This window comes from Siphateles boraxobius, unplaced genomic scaffold (assembly GCF_051911475.1).
Source record: "Siphateles boraxobius isolate OS27281-9 unplaced genomic scaffold, OSU_SipBor_1 12, whole genome shotgun sequence".
NCBI lineage: Eukaryota > Metazoa > Chordata > Actinopteri > Cypriniformes > Leuciscidae > Siphateles > Siphateles boraxobius.
In genome coordinates this window covers 23371148-23391298 of record NW_027508722.1, presented here as the reverse complement: position 1 = coordinate 23391298, position 20151 = coordinate 23371148, and the positions used below count along the sequence as shown (strand labels likewise).

The 20151-nt window shown below is 40.5% G+C and overlaps 1 protein-coding gene across 1 annotated transcript; it reads left to right on the top strand.

The window, feature by feature from the left end:
* Nucleotides 1–4688: 4688 nt before the first annotated feature.
* nacad (NAC alpha domain containing) lies at nt 4689–20146 on the top strand. The gene is made up of 10 exons (XM_077213849.1): nt 4689–4701; nt 7695–7809; nt 12814–17598; nt 17687–17938; nt 18078–18166; nt 18775–18846; nt 18944–19090; nt 19243–19374; nt 19576–19698; nt 20033–20146. The coding sequence occupies exons 2-10, from the start codon at nt 7725–7727 to the stop codon at nt 20045–20047; spliced, it is 5700 nt and encodes a 1899-aa protein (XP_077069964.1). The 5' UTR covers nt 4689–4701; nt 7695–7724; the 3' UTR covers nt 20048–20146.
* The last annotated feature ends 5 nt before the right edge of the window (nt 20147–20151 follow it).

Here is a 20151-nt window from a genome sequence, read left to right as displayed (position 1 = left end):
ACCCCCCAGAGTGTGGATGAACAGCAGGAGGAAGGTCCATCAACTTCTGGTGCACAGATAAACACAGTTCGGTGATTTACAGTAAATGCCACAGTTTAATTCTGAATTTTAGAACTACATGATGTAACTCTAATCTACTGTATTTTCAGTTGCCAGTTAAGGAGTTGTATAGACTTCTTCTTATTAAAAAGATAGAAAAAAACAGCAAAGAACTTGTATACTTGGACCGCCAGATCCAAAAGGCAGATCTGGAAATCGAGATTCTGAAACTAAAGCTAGAGGTGAGTGTATGGCCACAGGTGAATTCTAGGAAGTACTGAAACTATTTTAAAATCTTTTTCTTTTTAGGAAATGAAGAACACCATATAAATTGCTGTGATTTTGTTTATTAATTATTTTGTGGTTACATTTGTATGAAAAAAGAACACCATATAAATTGCTGTGGTTTTGTGTTTATTCTTTGTTTTTTGTTTTTTTTGTGGTGGATATCATGATTAACCTGAGAAGACATTGCGGCATATCATATCCCGGACTACCCTTCCATCCTGGAAATCTGCAGGGTTGATGGGGTCTTCCTCGGGGTCTTGTAATTGTAGGGCAGGGTGTTGCTCCCCTCTAATTATGGCAATATTATGGAGAACAACACATGCCACAATAATGTCGCAGGCCCTTTCAGGGGTTACCCTGAGGTGACGTAGGCACTGGAAACGTGCTTTCAACAGGCTTATGGTCATCTCCACCCGGGCTCTCGTCCTGCAGTGTGCCACACTGCTTTTTGCCTGGTTCAGGTTCTGGGTAAGGGGTAATAAGATTTGGTCGGCATGGGTAACCCCTATCTCCCAGCAGAAAGCCATCAATCTCTCCTGTAAGAAAGTTCACATTGCTTTAGAGCTGCATAGAAATTCCCCTGTAAGTGTGTAGTGCATACATTGAAATATGTGTATAGGATATACATTACTTACCCCTTTCCAGCCTGTTGCTCAGGGTTGACTCACGATACATTCTTGAGTCATGAACAGAGCCGGGCCACTTGGCCTCCACATTTGTGATTATATGTGCAGCATCACATATGATCTTGACAGTGCAAAGAATGAGAGATGTTACACTATTGTGATTTAGTCTTTGACCATTAGAAACAGTAGGCTGTCAGTGTACAATACTGTGTGTGGATGGATCTCCTGTTGACATAGTCCGCTTCATTTTCAGAAGGTGCAATGATCGGAATATGTGTGCCATCAATGCATCCAACCACATTCGGAAATCCTAAAGGGAATTCTAATTATTAGGTTACTTCCAGGGGTCGCAGCAAGATATTCTTAACTGAATGTCATTTCAGGTTAAACCGATTTATACACCAGCAGAGCCGGCGGCAGAAACAAATCAATGGACGGGCATTTAATATTCTTGGGGGGGCCTAATTATGACATGCAATAAATTGGGGGGGGGGGGGGGGTTGCTTACATGCGCTTCATGAGGCACACTAGCACACGGACGCAAGGTCTCGCGCTCTCTACCTCTCTGCCGTGCGCGCTGTTTGAACGTATATTCACATAGACTTACGAAAACCGGGACATATTCATCGTAGCCTTTCGAAACCCGGGACATATTCACATATCCTTTTGAAAACCGGGACATTCAGTGTCCCGGGAGAGTTTATAAATTTCCCGGGACAGGTTGTTAAAAAGAATAACAATCCCGGAAAAACCGGGACGGGTGGCAACACTAGCTACAACAGTTTCACAGCGATTTCAATATCCTAACTACAATTAGCCTATTGCCCAATCATATTTCGGCTACCATGAGATATCATGTTACAGTTATAGCCTTGGTCTGCATTGTTCCGTGAGCATGATATAAGCCAACTTCCTATAATCGCCAAATAGTCACAAATCTCAAGTTAAGTATTAAATCAACCATGCATAATCAACTACGACACACTCACACACACATTGCATATCAGTGTCAAATGCATAATATACACCACGTCTGGTGCAACTTACGAAGAGTAATAAAACCAACTGGCCTACTCACGTTCTTAATACAGCTGAAGTCGACGTTTTTGGGATTGGAATCTCCTCATGAGTTTCTCTTTCCATTCGTTTCTGAATAGGCAAAACCGAGCACGTCGCGTCGCTATAACTTTACCGAGATGCTGCGGTCAGAGCCAGTGTTGCCAGATTGGGACGGTGATTTCCAGCCCAAAAGCTCACCAAAACCCGCCCACTACAAGAAAAAACCGCCCAACATTTTACTGCCAAAATAATGTGATATTTCATTACCATGTCATTTAAGGTTGATAAGCACAATTTGTATCTCCTTAAAACAAAATAACGATGATAAAATAAAATAAAAAATAAATACATTTTCCAGGAAAACAGATCAAAACAGGGCAATAATTAAGGAGAATTAGCCAATATGACTAAACTGTCCAGGTGGACACTGTCAAAACGCAAAACGGCAATCAAGAAATGAACCGATGACTTTAACCCTCGGAAGTACACATTGCAGAACATAACGCAGAATTTAGCAGTCAAAACGGATTCATTGTTGATTCAAAACCTTTTTCAGCAGCTGTCAGGAACAATTAGAGTGCAGTCTGGATGGTGTAAAGTTGCAGATGTTTGGTTAGGCTAGTGTGCACATATGACATGGAAAGGAATCGTCCCATATTTGATTTAAATTCAAGTCATTCAACTGTGCTCTCCTCTCGGATGTTATATTCACCATAGAGTGATCTCCTTCCACGTGTGCGTTTTTTTAGAGTTGCTCACTACTGTACACTCTTTTGTATAGTAGACTATGTCACTTTGCCTTAGCGATCACTTGAATATATACAGCTACAACTTCTCGCGCTCAATCGCGTCTGCCTGCGGATCGCTGATTGGCTAAAAGTGCGTGCTCGTCGGTGATGTCAACACTAACGCCAGCTGACTCTGCATGAGCGTGTGTGTACAGTAATGTCACGATGACTGATTTTATGGACTACAAGCACTTTAGTTCCGTTTTTTTAACCAATTAGACTTTAAATTGTAGATGTTTGAAAACCGCCGAAATGACCCCAAACCAGCCCAAATTTTGACCACCCGCCCAAACCCTTTTTTACCCGCACAATCAAATTCAAAACCGCCCAATTGGGCGGGAACCCGCCGAGCGGCTCAGCGGGAAACCCCTTTTTTGTAAACAATCAGTCAAACTTCCGGGAGTTTTTTTTTATAAGATTATGAGTCAAACATTGCACTTAAATACACATCAATAAATATATAAATACTGCACGTAAATTATTATTATTATTAAAATAATTTATTAAATGCAAATTGGATGGAGGGGGGGCACAGGTCAGGAGCTCTGTAGGCGGGCCCGGCCCCCTAAGGCCCGCCCATAGCGCCGGCCTTGTACACCATTGACCTGCAATCCTGTGAAACTCCTCTTTAATGACTCTCACTGGTTTGTGCCCAGGAAACAATACAAAAATTCTCAGAAAGCGCTTAAGAGCGAGGCACACTTTCCTTACCGCTCTGCAAACAGTAGCCTTACTAATATGTTCTGCATCCCCGACGTTATAAAGAAAACTTCCATTTGCAAAGAAACGTAAGGCAACGCAAAGAATCTGCTCGGATGTAAGAGAACGGCCGCGATGGTTGATGTTTCTGATGTAAGGATGGATGAGATTATGAATGTATCTTATTGACTGTAAAGAAAAACGGTACAGCTCAAATAAAAATGGATAGGGATATGACAAAAAATCCACTCTGGGCCTCAAAATTCTCTCCCGACGTAAATGTAACTCCCTACGAAGTAATATAGCCTCTTCATCAACAGGATCGTCCATAAAAGGACATGCCATTTCATTCCCTTTGATGCGCTCTGCGTGACTGAAATGTGCGCAATGAATAAATGTCCCGAAAGAATCAATGAGGTGTTTAAACACCGCTTCCTCTTTAAAAAAGGGGAGGAGACCAAAATAAACTCTGGGTTTACCGAAGAAAACCTGCTCCCGACCAGGATAGGTTCACAGATTAAGTTACCATGGTAACTGAAATGATGGACATTTTAATTAGACATTAGTATAATTAAAATGAAGTAGTTAATAGTCTTATTGGCCCGTTTAGCTGAGCCATAGGACAAACAAACAAACAAACCCTGACAATTGATAAAAACACATTTATACATGATAATCTTATTAGATGATTAGATAATTACATTTGAAAGATTTTACTTTCAGTAAAAAATTGCAATAGATTGTAAAATGTGTTTTTATGCATGTTTGGCCTGGGTTTTGTTGCATTTACACTGTTCTGACCACTAGGGGTCACCGTGGGGACGGGTGTTGGATTGTTTCGAAGCCTCGGCACAATATGGCACATTTGATTCAACTGTTTCAGTGTTTCACAAAGCCGCGATATGACCACCGCTAGCTGTGAACATGTAAGACATGCTGCTGCACATGTGACATACATAAATTTAACCCGTAGCAGATCTAAACAGGTGGGGAAGAGAGAGGGTTCTGAAAGCCAGCTGCAAACTGTTAACAGCAAACAATGGCAAGTATTTGAATGTTTGAGCAGCAAGCTCATTGGCTGCTGATCCAACAGCAACCAATCAGCTGTGCTATGTAGATAACGACATGATTGCTACCAATCCCTTAAAGACCAATCAGCCTGCACCATTCAGAGTTTCATGCCCTGTAATAACATTCACTCAGTAAATACCCACTCATTCACATACTCATTAATCAACTTACTCTTATTCGTCACTAATTGTGGTGTTAGATGCAGTTGTTCTTCCCAAATGCCTAGGCCTTAACAGCATCTGAGACAATAGTATTCTACAGCAGGTACAGTGTGTTTCAACTAGCACTTTTCCCTAAATTGCAGGATAATGCTGAAGGGCTCCATGTTATGAATTATGTAAATTTTAGGGGACAGACTTAAAAATTAGAAACATCAAAGTTCAGTTTCACAGTCATAAAAGAACAAGAAGCTATATTCCATGTTGAAGGAAGGGAGGTAGTGAAGTGAAAAGCTTACCCCTAAAAATAGACTTATCTTCAGATTAGAGAACCGTGTGTCATTTTAATTTTTTCCAAATTGAATAGGACATTACTAAGCATGTGTGGAGCAAAAATCAAGGATCAGGTTGATGCATACGCAAGTTATTTAACATGATTTAACTGTCCCTCTGTTTTAACTGTACACTGTCTACCCTACCAATGGAAATAATACAACCGTACCAATGGGCCATATATCATTGATAGTTTAAGGATTCTTAATTTTAATAATTTAGTTTAATGTTTATTTTTATTATATTATGAGAAGTAGTGAGCCAAATTAAATTATGAAAAAATAGAACTCTGCTTCTATTTAGGCTACTTCATTACCCACTGTAGCTTAATGATATGGCATTAATGAGCTCAGGCCATGTCATTTATATCTAGCAATGACTTTAAAAAATAAATTTAAAAAAGGCTTTTATTGCATGTTTTAAGGCCAGACAATGAGTGACATCAGTGCAAGAGAAAACAAACAAGTTTTTTGTTTTGGTCCTTCTGTCTTCCTTACCTTGAAGGGCAGGTTGACCCAGCTAGGGTTAGGTTAGTCAGATTGCATTATGCAGGGGTGCCTCTGAAAAGCCTTGAAGAATGAAGGAAATCTGACCTCTCTGCAGGCTATAGGGTAGGAGATGAGTAGCTATTCTTCCTCATCATGCATATTTCATTCTATTTATTCGAAGTCAGGACCCATTTCAATCCATTTAAAACATTTTATTGAGTCTGGTGTCAAAGAACTTAACTGGCCTGCACAAAACTGTGCTTTTCTGAGTAAACTTGTCTATAATTTTACTACGAAAACCTGTGATCCTTTTTTCACTGGATTTATTCAAGTTAGAGACATTTTTATGTATCTGTTTTTCTTCTTCATCTTCACTTTTAATATGCATAATTGTATTGAGAGAAGTTAATCATCATTGTCTGAATGTTCCAGTAATAAAGAAAGCTATCCAGTTCCCTAAAATTCCATCAAAAGGTCTGGATGTTTGAAAAAGAAAGTGAGATGCAGAAAGAGAAGAAAAACTCAGGAAAGTCCCCAAGTTTGCCAATGCCGGAACCTGCTGAATATTGGATTCCCTTTCTAAAGCATCCATGAGTTCTCCCCCACAGTTGCCGTGGAAACATAGCTCTGTACTCTGTAGCTAAATTTACTGCAGTATCCCTCTCTCACTTCCATGAAGCTGTTTCATTGATTTAATTTGTGGGTTTTATCTTTTGTCGATTTAAAACACAAAAAGTGCATTTCTACTGCCTCTTTTGTCATTCTAAGATACTCAAAACCGTTTAATGAATTCATTATCAATATAACACATCATCTAACACAATATATTGTAGTTACAGTATCTCACTCTAACAACCTGTCAAACTCAAACAGACATATGTGTCCTGACAAACGTTTTTCAAACTCCTGATGCTAAAACTAATGCCAGGGAGCGAGTTGCATGTCGTACACCCCTAAAAGAGTGAAGGAAGTGGAGAATGAGATTTTGTTTCTCTGCAATATTCCTATCATGTAAACGCCTCTTGCTGGAAAAAGTCACCATGAAATCAAAATTGACCATTATCTTTCATCATGTATTGCTTTTTTTTTTTTTTTTTGAGAAGCAGTTTCACTCGGATATACATCAAAATATGGAGGAAAAGACTATCGCAATTTCCATGGCGATTTTAAAGTCACCATGAAATGGAAATTGCAATCTTCTCGTTTGTCTTCTTTTCCCTACTGTGACATATCTAAGTGAAATGAAAAAAAATTGTAGGGTTGGACTTCGGCAAGTCGGGAATTGATTGGATGGTTGTGGTTTGCTATTGCTGTGATCTCATGTGAGTGACAGGTTACGGGAGGGGAGGGATTACTATCCCGCCCTCATGTTGGTTCACACATCATCAGAGAAGTGGTGGGGACATTAATATTTTTTGATGAAAAATTACTAGGGCACACTAATAAAATAATGTGCAACGATGAATCATTTTGCTATAAACACTGCAATATTCCAATTCCTAATAAAAATGTTCAGTTTTGATTTTGTGGGGGTTTAAACGGTCTCCCAACAGGTCTGTTTTGATGGTTTGAGAGTTTTTTTTAAAATCAGCCAAACACCATCTTAGCCAGGCTGAAGGACCAGCTTAGACTAGCTAAAACCAACCAGCTTATGCTGGTTTAAATGGTGTTGTTTTTTCTACCATGGTTAGATACATTTTATTTTCAGTGCACAGCATCTCTATCTATTTGCCTGCTGTGCTTTGTATTACTATCCCCCATGCAGCCTCCAAGAGATACAGAAATCTGCTGACATCATTGTCCAAGACCCACTTGCTGAAGGGAGAGCATGCGGAAAGAGAGAGAGAGGGAGGGGGAGAGCAAGGTTATGAGGCAGCACAGCAGTGAGGAAGGGAGGGGTAATGAGAGCGACAGAGAGCTAGTCCGAATGGGGCGGGCGCTCTCGTAATCAGAGAGAATACTGCAGCTCACGCTCAGATTTCCCATGCTGTTACCGGCGTGTCTCTGCAGTCCCTCTCTCTCTTTCTCACATGCACACTGACATAAATGCACACGCAGTGAACACGGATCTGTATCTTTGCACTGAGGAGGCAACATCCTATACTCGTTTTCTCTGTCCTCAGTTTGCTGGCTCCTGTTTTTTAGGCAGTGCGTCAGAGGCTGTGCTACACTGATATGCCTGGTGAGACTGCGCATCGGAGCGGCCCCACGCAGGGCCTTCTGGACTCTGGAGACCCACAATCAGAGCTGCCAGGACCAGGTAAGCAAATATACACCCCACTGCATGCTACATGAAGGACAAAGAAGAACATACACGAAGGATGCTCAGCTGAAAGCATGCGTCTAATACATTTATCTGATAGAATAGTGAGCCACACCTAGAAACCTCATCCAACACTGTCCGAAAAGACCATTGTTTGCGTTAAGTGGTTGTAGTGTACACACACACACACACACACACACACACACACACTCTCTCTCTCACTCTCTCTCTCTCTCTCTCTCTCCTCCTTCCTGCCAGTAATTACAAGAGCATGACACAGCATCACTCTCAGGACCCCAACATCAGTTGGAATCAAGGCTGTTTAGGACAAGTGCATAGGTGTCCATAACATGCCTGCATGGAATAACACTGATCTGATGTAACATGTTACTTTGAGATAAGATATTGATGCTTTTGTTTGTCTATTTGTCGAGGGAATGACACCCATATGTTATGTACGAAAAATAATAAATAACATCGTAAGAGAAGACAGTTGACTATCCTGAATGTGTGTGCATATTTGAACTATATTAAACCGAGCTTTAACATAAACAGTATGTGTCATTCTATTTTGTGATAATGGTAGATGGAGACATTTGAGCACATGGTCCTTCATTTATCACCAATCAGTAAAGTTAAATATCTTGGTGCAGTGAATGCACCAAAGTTAGTATGCTTAAATAAATGCTTATCACTTTCAACATTAATTAGCAAAGAAAGTACAGCCTACAAAAAGGCATTGAATTTTCCAGTAAGCATACAAACGGGCATGTGTATGCATGTGTTTAAATGAGTGGAAAGATTGCCCTAAAAAAAGAGAACCCTCGTGTGACAGTTTGTCGGCACTATCTTTAGATGACTGAACTAATAAGAAGGAGACCTGGGACAGCGGGCTTGTAAAATCTGTAATTGTCTCAGTTAACTCTGTCTCTAAATCAGATATGTGTTGAACTGGGCATCACAAAACAGTATGAGGCAAGATGGGACAATAATAGTTGTGTTTAGTGGTGATAAGGGTGTGGTATTTAGTAGCTGTGTGGAATATGACAGCATTTTTTTGGCCTACCTGGCGATGATGCTGTTCTGTGTGTAATTTCTATTGTCAGCATTAAAATGTACTTTTTTTGTGCTCAAAATAATCAGTGCATCAGCTATAATAAACACACTTTAGTTACAAAAGCAAGTGCTTTCCATTTCTGATTCATCTGTTTATTCACATTAATATTTGAAGGTACTGTGAAAGTACCAGACACGTTCTTTTAATTGAATAATGTGTTGGCACAGTGTAAGAGCTAGATAAGCTAAGTAGATGTTGATCGGGTTTGCTTGGCCTGCTTCTATTCAGTCCCTCTCAATTACATCACAAGTACATACCAAGGAATCAGAGAGGTCAGACATTAGATTGTCAGACAATTGGGGATAATATGTGTTAACAAGGCCAGTTCCATACATTTAACCCACACATATAACCCACTTTAAAACTTAAAAGTTTTTAGCTATGGAAATATTATCAAAGCCTTTTTTGTTGACGAATAGCATATTGCACCCGACACAAGAGATCAGCCATTGGGTGATCTATTGTTAAGATAACATGGATGTTTCATCATTTAGATTCACTTGTCTCTAAGGCATTGTTCAGTCAGCCACTGCTTCATAAAGCCCCATTACCATTTTGTTTTAAATCTAAACAATGCATCTCATTCTTCAGCATAATAATTGTCAGTGAATAGAGTTGGATTGAAAGCAATGTAAAAGGAAGTATTTTAAAGAATGCCCCTCTTGCATCAGAGATTCTGCAGCCGACTTGCAGTATTATGTACAATGTAAGAGCATGGCATTTGAAACTGTGTTTGGAATGTTGATGTTTACTCACTTCCATGGTTCCAGTTCATGTATACCAGTAAAATCACAGATTTTTTGATTTTTGGATCCAAAGATGTCAACTTTAGTACCACCTGCTCATCTACCTGGCACACAGCAGGGGTTTGAGAGCCAAGGGGACTAAAGAAAGAGGTCAGACACACATACAGAAACATAACTCCATCTGTTTCATTTGAGGAGGGCCTCGAGCAGGTTTAACTTGGAGTAGGAAAAAGTGTGCAAAACTTGCTCTGGAAACACAAACAAACAAAAAAAAGCTTAATTTGAGCCGGATCCTGTTTAGAAATGTCATATTTTTGCATTCCGTTATTGTTTTTAACAGATGTATTTGGAGGTTATGTTTTGCTATTGGCTCTCAACATATATTTTTGATCAATCAGCTTGAACCAATCAAGTTCAAAATCACTCTAATTGGTTTGTGCTTACTAATTATTTTGTATGCAGTGAGCAGCAGAAAGTTTGGAAAGGGTGTATATACCTGACAAACCATTTTTAATAAGAAATGTTAATATCGGTAAAATTTCAAAAAGACATGCATATTTTCATTTTTCATATCCGTGAGTAAAGCCGATCCAGAGAAGACGGGACTAACAACTAATACCAATCAGGATAGCGGAAGACACAAGCAACGGGAGTTAGATCAGAAAACTTTGTAATGAAAAATGCAACAACGTTATCGGTGAGAGAATATCACTGAATGATATTTGATCTCAATGTAAACAAAATACGTGACGGAATAATACACTAGGGCTGAGCAGAACTTGTGAATTATGTTATTATACTGTAGTTGTGCCATCACCTTTTAGTGATGCAAATTGTATGTTCCGGAAAAACTGAAGTTGTATGGTTAGTGTCGGTGACAGCACCTTTAAATTGTTGTTTTGTATCCGGAAATTATTAATTTACAAATTAAGCACTGCCCATAAGTGATTTTGCTCTGCAAATTACGTTTTGAGGCAACAAAGGCCCCTCTCACTTTTGTACACACGCACAATGACCACTTTGCATACAGCTCCAAAACAGTGCTGCCTTGTGCAGAAAACAGAGGGCATGACGTTATCTTTTTGAATCGTGACTAAGCAGAACAATTAGCCTATAGTCTCAAACAAACATACGGTCACATATGCACATATGTGTGATTTAGCACAAATGGTTTAGGTGATGTGTATACACAATAATGTACATTATTATGGCCCAATAAGATGGATCTGGCCTGTGGTGATGTTTTTAGGACACAGAAGGAGAGACGAGTGGGAGGGTAAGTAAGATGGTGATATAGAGAGGAAAATCAGAGAGCGGATTGAAGAGACTGAGACACGTCATGAGAAGGGCAAAAAAGACAATGGCCAAATGAGAAAGGAAAGGTTTTGGTGATAATCCACATTTAGTCTGTTGTAAGGTTATTTTAATGCTGGGAGAATTTAGGAGTTTAAAGCGAGGAGGAAATAATAATAATAATAATAATGGAGCTAATTTTGCTACCGACAAACCTGTCAGATAATAAGTGCAGTGGGTGCAGACAAGAAATACTCTGTGTAAATCATGTTAGAAAAATTCAACGCATACAAATAAAATGCACTGAATGTCATGCATTGGTTGAGTGTAATGAGCAACATGACTATCACAGCCTGTTGCAGCTATGAAATCGGACATTCCCATGCTCTTTAACAAAGCGTTAAGATATTTTTAAACAATTATCCTCAATCAATTATCTTAGTACATGTACTCACACTTATACTTGTTAAATTCAGCTTTGCTGATCACCAGCATACGGTTTGTTTTGCTGGTCACCAGCATACGGTATGTTTTGCTGGTCACCAGCATACGGTATGTTTTGCTGGTCACCAGCATACGGTATGTTTTGCTGGTGGACCAACTACACAAACTGAGTTTTACTTGAGAACAGTATGATTATGCTGGTCCACCAGTTAGACCAGGGGTGTCAAACTCAGTTCCTGGAGGGCCACAGCCCTGCAGAGTTTAGCTTCAACCCTAATTAAACACACCTGATCCACCTAATCAAGATTTTCAGGTTACTAGATTTTACTAGAAGATTTTACTAGTTACTAGAAGATTACTAGAAACTTCCAGGCAGGTGTTTTTGGAACTGGTTGGAGATAAACTCTGCAGGACAGTGGCCCTCCAAGAACTGAGTTTGACACCCCTGAGTTAAACCACCACTATATCAGCTCTAAGCAGTATAAACCAGCTTGGACCGAAATGGAATTCATGCTGGTTTATGCTAGATTTTTCAGAAGGGTTTCCTGTTCTAATTGTCTTTTTTTTCCATCCTTGTCCATCCTTCATGTAAATGCATTGTGTGTGCATCGCAGCGATGTTAGAAATCTAGGGAGGAAAAAGAGATTTCTGCTGACACTGCTGCTTATTTTGCTCTTTTTTAAATCCATGCTGTCACTCTGAGTTTACCATGCAGGCAAAAAAGAGCCTTGTTTCCCAAAGACGTCCAATTACTCCACGGACGTTAAAATGCTCCCCACGGAGCTGACCATTTAGGCCTCTTCACACCCCCACCAAAAACCCTCAATGTCCTGAAGTAAAATAGTTTATATATCAGACAGTTCATGATATCTTTAAGTTTGATCAATCTTAGTGGAAAAGCTTATGTAGAAACACTGATACCAAATGGATATCCATCACAACTTAAGTATTTTTGGCCTGTACGGTTATCCCACCCTATATTACACTACTTTTGGATAGAGCTGCTAGTTGTCATACCTCAGAAAACTGGAATTAATTTGTTTTGCTGGATGTATTGCATACAGTCCACTTTAAAACACTTTATAGCTGCAGTTCAGATGACCTTTTGCAATATTGTACTGAATATTTCATACAGTGACATTTAAGTTGGACTACTAAGAGAGGATTCATGTTTGAGGCAACGTAGATGGATTCAAAAAATCAGTTGGATGTGTCCAGTTAGAAGTGATTTTATTTGGCATTTTCAAAGAAAGATTTTATCAAAATGTTTGTTTGCTGTAAACACAGTGTAAATATTATCTTTGCCAGAAAAAGAAATCCATGCAGAAATGTCAAATTCAATAAATCCATGCATATTTTCATATATGCAGCTAAATGTAATTATTTTTCATCCAATCTTAGATCTCTCTGGTCAAACATCCAGCTCTTCAGCCTCAACTCCAACAGACAGTGCCTCCAGTCCTTCTCCCAGCAGCCCTCCAAAACTCTCCCCACTATGTACTCCTTTTGGACCGCGTCTAGTAATGGCCAAACCAACCACTTCTCTTCGCCCACAGCCTGAGGGTGCAAGTTTTGAATTAGAAGGGCATTCTGCAACTTTCGGCCGACCAATGGGACGGTTTGGGAGAGGAGGCTGTAGACGAGGTCCTATGAAAATGGAACGGATCAAAGTCCTAACTGGATCAGAAATAGAAAGTGACTTTCAAGAGCCAGAGACCATGGACTCAAGGGTGGTAATGGGGCAAGAGGCTTTGCTTAGAAACATGGAGACACAGAGTGGGATGCTGCTAGGAAAACAGATCGGTCAAGAAATGTCTAGTTCAGGACACCAGCCCCCAGAACCCTCCAAAAAAGGTCATATCGGGCTGGATGAAAAAGCAAAACTAGACACTGGTCAGGTGAGTTCTATTGTAGATCAAAGTAAGAGTTTTACTTCAGTCCCAGAACAGGAGAAAACCATAGGTCAGACACTTGACTGTCAAGTCCTAGAGTCCAAAGTGAGAGATGCCGAATTGACAGACAGCAGTACTCTTTTCCCTGACAATGAGGGAGAGCCATTGTCTTTATCTCAGGGTGAAGTGCCTTCCTTGTCATTTTCCGAGCCTCCCTATGTTGTTGACCCACAACGCATTGGTGTCCTTCCAGGACTGGATCCTGATCGCTACTATACAGCCCCTTCCACCCCCATTAAGATGGCTTACTGCTCACATCTCAAGCAACAATGGCGACCAGGGAGCCCAAGCCAAAGTCCAGGCTCTCCAACTGATGAGTCTGATCTGTGCTCCCCTCCTACCTCTCCCTCTGGCTCCTACATGACTGCTGAGGGAGGTAGCTGGACCTCGTACACCTCCAGCACCTCCCACTCCTGCTCTCCAAACTTAACAGCTGAGACAGAGTTGCAAGAAGCTCCTGCTTGCTATGTTGGGTCCCTCTCAGAGATAGGCGATGAGCTTGGAGATGAGCGAACTGGTAACGAGAGAGATGTATGCCTGGATAAACCTGATATGCCAGAGTTGCTGGAAGATGTGACCTGTGAGGTGGATATACTAACAAGAGACCCATGTAGACCTCATTGGGTGACAGAACATGTTTCTATACAAGAGAGCAGCAGCAGCAAGAGAAACACAGACTACCAACAGGACACAGGGATGCCCGAGGGCTCTCTGAGGCCTAGAGATTGGCAGAGAGTCCCTGATGCAACTCAAAGCTTTAATGATCCACATTACAGTCTTGAAATGAATTTTAATGCCCGTTTCTCAGAGCCATCTATGAGCCTGGATCCCCATCTAACACCAGAGGAAAATGCAACTTCTGCACTTGATGCAGAAAACAAAACCCCTGTCGCCCACTCTCCAGAGACTGTAGACAGTAATAGCGTGTATCTTGAGATTGGATCATCTGCCCCTCTGTTTCATGGCTACTCTAGGGAGGATGGGCCCGAGAGTGATGCAATGATTCCTGCTTCTATGTTGCCTTTCCATGGAAGCCTAATATTCCAGGCAGATTCCATGGATATAACCCTGTTCCCCACAGATGATGAGCAGGGAAATGATGTGGATGCATATGCTGCTGGAGAGGAGGAAGCCGATGTAGATGAGTATGATGATGAGGATGATGAAGATGAGTGTGACCATGAAGTTGTGAATAATGTCAATGATGCTGAGCAGAAAGAGGAAGGTTTGAGGGGTGAAAGAGGAGTGGAAGACCCAAATGAAGATGACACCTCTGCATCTTTTCTAAATTCCCTTTCAGAGAACTCAATAAATGAGGGTGTAGATGAATCCTTTGCTTATCCAGATGACACTGAGGAGTCAATTGATTCTACATCTTATAACGGGGATGAAGATGACCATCTGTACTGCACAGAGAAGCATGCTGAACTCTCCCAACAGTTCCCTGGGCCAGATGAACCTGTGCAGTCAGTAAGCCATGCAAAACCTGAATCTTCTGGCAGTGAGAGCGAAATGGAGATATCCTCTGAATCATCTGAGCTTCTACATGTAGAATTGCAAGAGAATCTGCCAGACTACAATGTTCATGATGAAAGTGCAATTCCACAACAGATTTCAGAAAAAAAGTTGTTGAAGGTTGAGCTTTCAAAAGGATTGACTATACAGATCAAAAAAATGGATGAACAAGGCAAACTGAGTACAGATCCCTCAACAGTCATGGTAACATCAGAGACAGGACAGCAGATCCCCACAGATAATCCAACATCATCTGTTGATCAAGACAAGGTAAAGCAAAATTATAGTACAAATGACTCCTGTGGGGTAGGTGCTGCAGCTGCTGACATGTGCTACGAGACTAACGTAGGTGATAGCCAGGAACTGGATCATAAAAATGGAAATAGCTTGGAGTTGATGGACACATCATTCCAGCTAGCTGAAACTGCAACCAATGATCTAAATAAGGGAGTCCCCCAATTAACATACCTGGATGAATGCAGCCCCACAAACATTCCAGTTTGTGCCTATCCTGAACTGTGTGAGGTACCAGATAACTTAACTTCAGCTGATGTTTTACCATTTGAAGGTTCCATCAATCAAGATAATCTGACAGAGAATCAACCTAGCAATGATGATATAAACCATAGCACTCAAAATATGTTGTGCTCCACATACAGCAGACTTGTAATTTCACCAAAGAAAGAGAACTCTGAGAGCAGCTTTACAGAAAGGGAACTTTCCTCTGAGAGTTGGACATCAAGGGATCCCTTATCTTTAGGTGAATGCTGTGACTTTGAGGCTGAAAATCTGCTTATGTGTGAGATGGCTAGAGCAGTGCACAGTAAGGGTTTGTCTGTGGCTCATAACATTGCCGCTGGAGAAGACATCATGGGTGACGATGAGGACAACAACCGATATTGTAACCTCCAAGAGAAGATGACAGACATTGATGTTGGTGTGGTTGAGTCAAACATTGCCAGCTGGAGATCGATTCAAGATCTTTCAGAGGCAGGAGGGGGTGAGGATGATGCAAATAACCTTCAAAATCCAGAGAGCAATCCGCTCATACATTGCAGTTCTGATAAGGGTCTGGTGTCATCGTGGAATGATCCAGAAAAAACTTGCATACCTCTAATTTTGAGTGGTCCGTCAGAACTTGCATTGAATATGCTTTCAGATGATGGGAAAGATGTGAAGGATCAAACTCCAAATACAGACTTCAACATTCCAGAGGATTTATCTTCAGACACAATAAGGAGGGAACATGCTGAAATGACTTCTGAACAGCCTCAGGATCTGGAATCTTATCAAGAACCTGATAATGTCACATTATCATCAACCATTTCCCATGAACACATTGATCTATGTGGTTCTCCCAAAACACACCTTTCCAACCAATCAGATAATCTTGGCCTAGTTTCAAACCAGGGTCTTTCAAATTCTCAACAAATTACACAAACAAACATTGACTCTGTCTCGAAAAACAAGCTTGCATTCAACTTGCAAGGGGGATCATTTGGCACCTTCACATTCAGAAAGAAACCAACTGATATAAAGACTGTTAACTCATCAGAAGCAACAGTTCTCCAGCAAAGTTCTGTCTCACATAAAGGAACAGCAAATTCCAATGATGGGGCTTCAATTGAGGTTATGGTTGAGAAAGTATTTAAATTGAGAGGAAACATCAAAACTGAAACTGTAAAAGATGAAATTGAACGCACTGACAGACAACTTCTTGAACAAGAGACTACAACTGGCCCTCAGGATCAGGAGAGAGAGAAAGTTGACTCACTTGAGAGGGCAGAAAAAGAAAAAAAAACCTGTCAAAAGAGAGAGGCACAAGATTTTACAGAGTCTGTTTCTTTTCTGGAACAGGACAAAAAGATTGATGGTGATTCAGATAAATCAGGACTTTCTCAAGCTGAGAGTGATGCGGCAACGCTAAAAACAGAACAGAATGCTAATTCAGGTCATGCCACAAAACCAAAGGTAATTGATCCCCTTAAAACCAGAATTGCTGTTTTCGCCTCAATGGATAATAAAAAGATCCAGTGCCAAGGAAAGGAAATGGAGACTACAGGTAATCAAATGGCAAGCTTTGATACATTTTCAATGAGAGAGGAATTTGGTGAAACTCAGCATAAAGAGGATGTCTCTAAAGCAGAGAACCCTGAACCGGTTCAAACACCAGAACTGTCAGTTTTTCACTCTCCTGACCCTGGCTGTATTGATCCAAATGAGTCTGTTCCTACAGAGCCAGTGGTTGCAACTCAGACGACAGACCTTATAAGGCCAGGTGGACAGAAAGAACTTTCAGACAGTTCTTTGAGCAGTGTAAGTTTAACAGAAAGCACAAGAGACATCAATGACAATCACGTAGGGGGCAGGTCATCCCTCAGAGTGGACAGCCCAGAACAAGACCGGGTCTCTCCCACATGTTCATACACCGTTATTCAGGAGGAGGATCTCTCTACCCCCATTCAGGAGTCACAGCCTGTCCATAACATTTCCCAAACATCTGCTATCTTCTCACATATTCAACCAGCTCCAGACAACAAACCCAGCCAGCCTGATTCTGAAAGTCCCCTTCCAACCACCGGAATATGCAATATGGAATTAGCAGCATGGGAATCTGTGGAACAAACACAGACTTTGCTTCTAATTCAAGAAGCGTGCCATCATGAAAGTCAGAGAACAGTCATGACAGCAAAACCATGCAGACGTGAGAACCCTTCAGGTAAACTTTTTCTTATTTCTTTAGGCTTTTTTTTCATCCTAGGAATTTTTAGTATTTAACTATATACATGTCATGTGTTTGTCTTTAGTATGTATGGGACACCAAACAGAACAGTGCCAGCCCACAACATCCATTGGACAGAATGACAGTACTCCTGTCCAAAGAACACTGAATCAGTCAGATGAAAGGGAGACCCTAACCTGCATCAGTCCAAGACCACACTCCTTGGTAAAAACTCTTCAAAACAAAGCTGAGCGACAGAGTATAGAGCAAGTTATATACCCAAATAGCTACAGATCAAAAGGCCCAGAGGATGTGGATCTCCCCTTCAAAAACAACAGTATGTGCATCATCTCTTTTAGCAATAAGGCATTAGCATCTGTTTTAGCAATAAGGCATTAGCATCTTTCTCAAGAATCTTCGTTATGGCTTCTACTAAAGCAAAGCAGTTTTAGTGTTTAATTTTTTCTGTCTTTCAGTAGGTTCAGGTAATGAAACGGACAGTGATGGTTCAGTGCCTGAGCTTGAGGAGCCCAGTGGGACATTGCAGAGACCCTCAAATCCACAGGTGAACTGTAGATTGATGACTCACCATCTTAAACTGCAGTACAGGTGTAATCCATTCCACACACCCAACAAAAGAAATTTGGCTTAACTTCATTCAACTCAATAAAATTACACATTAAACTATCCCAGCTGAGTATCTTAGTCAACAATTAGCTAACATAGGAGAAGCACATGTTAGCATACTAAATGTTTCGTTTTAACGATATGTAATGTAACGAAAAATGATTGTACTGGAATTTGCTTTTTGAGTAAAGCAACATGCATTGCATTCTTTATCTACTTGTTCTCAACCGAAGCAGTAGCTCCACTCTTCACCTCAATGGTAAAAGTTAAACAAAACAGTTTTTTTAAGTCCCAAAAATGTTAATTTCAGCATTTATACTCACCAGTTCAACTAGCTCGTTTGAATTAAATTTAACAAGCAGCAAAGATCACTTTTGAGTGTAGAACAGAGCATAAGCCACAGCAAAGATGTACTTGTATGTGTCATCGAATAAAATTCTGCATAATTTTACTTTGCAGTGTTTCTATCTTGTTGACTACTGTATAAAAAATGTTAGAAACCTACCATGCTCTTTAAACTTCATATTTTCATCTTTTCTCTTACAGTTATCACACTCTCCTGCCGATGAGTCTGTCAGCAGAGCTAAGCAGAGTCGAAGTGAGAAAAAAGCACGAAAGGTGGGACTGCACATTTCATGCAACTTTTAAGATGCATTGTATTGTGCACAAAATCTCTGACATACTCTTTTTCTCCCCATGTGGTTGTTATCATAAGGCGATGTCAAAGCTTGGGCTGAAACAGATTCACGGAGTGACACGCATCACCATTCGGAAGTCCAAGAACATTCTCTTTGTTATTACACGTCCAGATGTGTTCAAAAGCCCTGCCTCAGATATTTACATAGTCTTTGGAGAGGCCAAGGTTGGTCTGTTCCCATAAAAAAAAAACAATGCAATAAAAAGCTGGCTACAAATTCCTACAGAATTCCTTGCAAAATTAATGTTTAAATATTTATATCTTGATGTTTGTTCATTAATCTGGGCTTCCGGTCTGTCTCTTCTTCTCTTTGTAAGATCGAGGATCTCTCACAGCAGGTACACAAGGCAGCGGCAGATAAATTTAAGGTTCCTCTTGACCCCTCACCTCTGCCATCAGACATCACTCCAAGCCTGACCATAAAAGAAGAGAGTGAGGAAGAGGAGGAGGTATGAATTCTTCATTTCCTCCAAAAAAGGAAAAGATCAGCAAAAAATGTCATTATTTACTCACCTTCATTTATTTCAAACCTTTAGGAGTTTCTCTCCTCTATGGATAAAATGATAATTAAATAATGACAGAATTTTGTTTTGGTGAACCTATATGCTTGAATGAATTAAGGTAAACAACATTCTCTTTCTGTTTATAAGCTGGATGAAGGTGGGCTGGAGCAGAGAGATATCGAGCTGGTGATGGCACAGGCCAATGTATCTCGAGCTAAAGCAGTCCGTGCACTGCGCCACAACAAGAATGACATTGTCAATGCCATTATGGTGAGAGATTGCTTTTGTATTACATATTTAGCATTTGTACATCTAGTGTTATACATACTTTTACACTAGATTTCTTCCAGTTCGAAATCCCATAAAACTGCACAATAAGAGAGTCCCTCTTACATGTATTATGCTTCTTTTGGACCTCCCATGAACTTCTATTGTGCCTAAATTAAACTATGCTGAACCCTCCTTTTGGCATTTTTAACTGTGAAGACATAATTTAGTCTCTTTTATTAGATCAGTGATACGGTTTACACGTTTTAAATACAGCAATAGTTCACAAACACCCTTTGATTGCTATTGATATTTCACCTTTTCTGTCTGTTCCTAGGAGCTGACCATGTAAGAAAGGAAAAGACATCTTCTTCACCCCTTGCGTGTTTTCTTTCCCAAGTAATGCTGCTATACTGCACCCTCCTGCTGAAATAAATCTGTTACAACCAGAGCTGC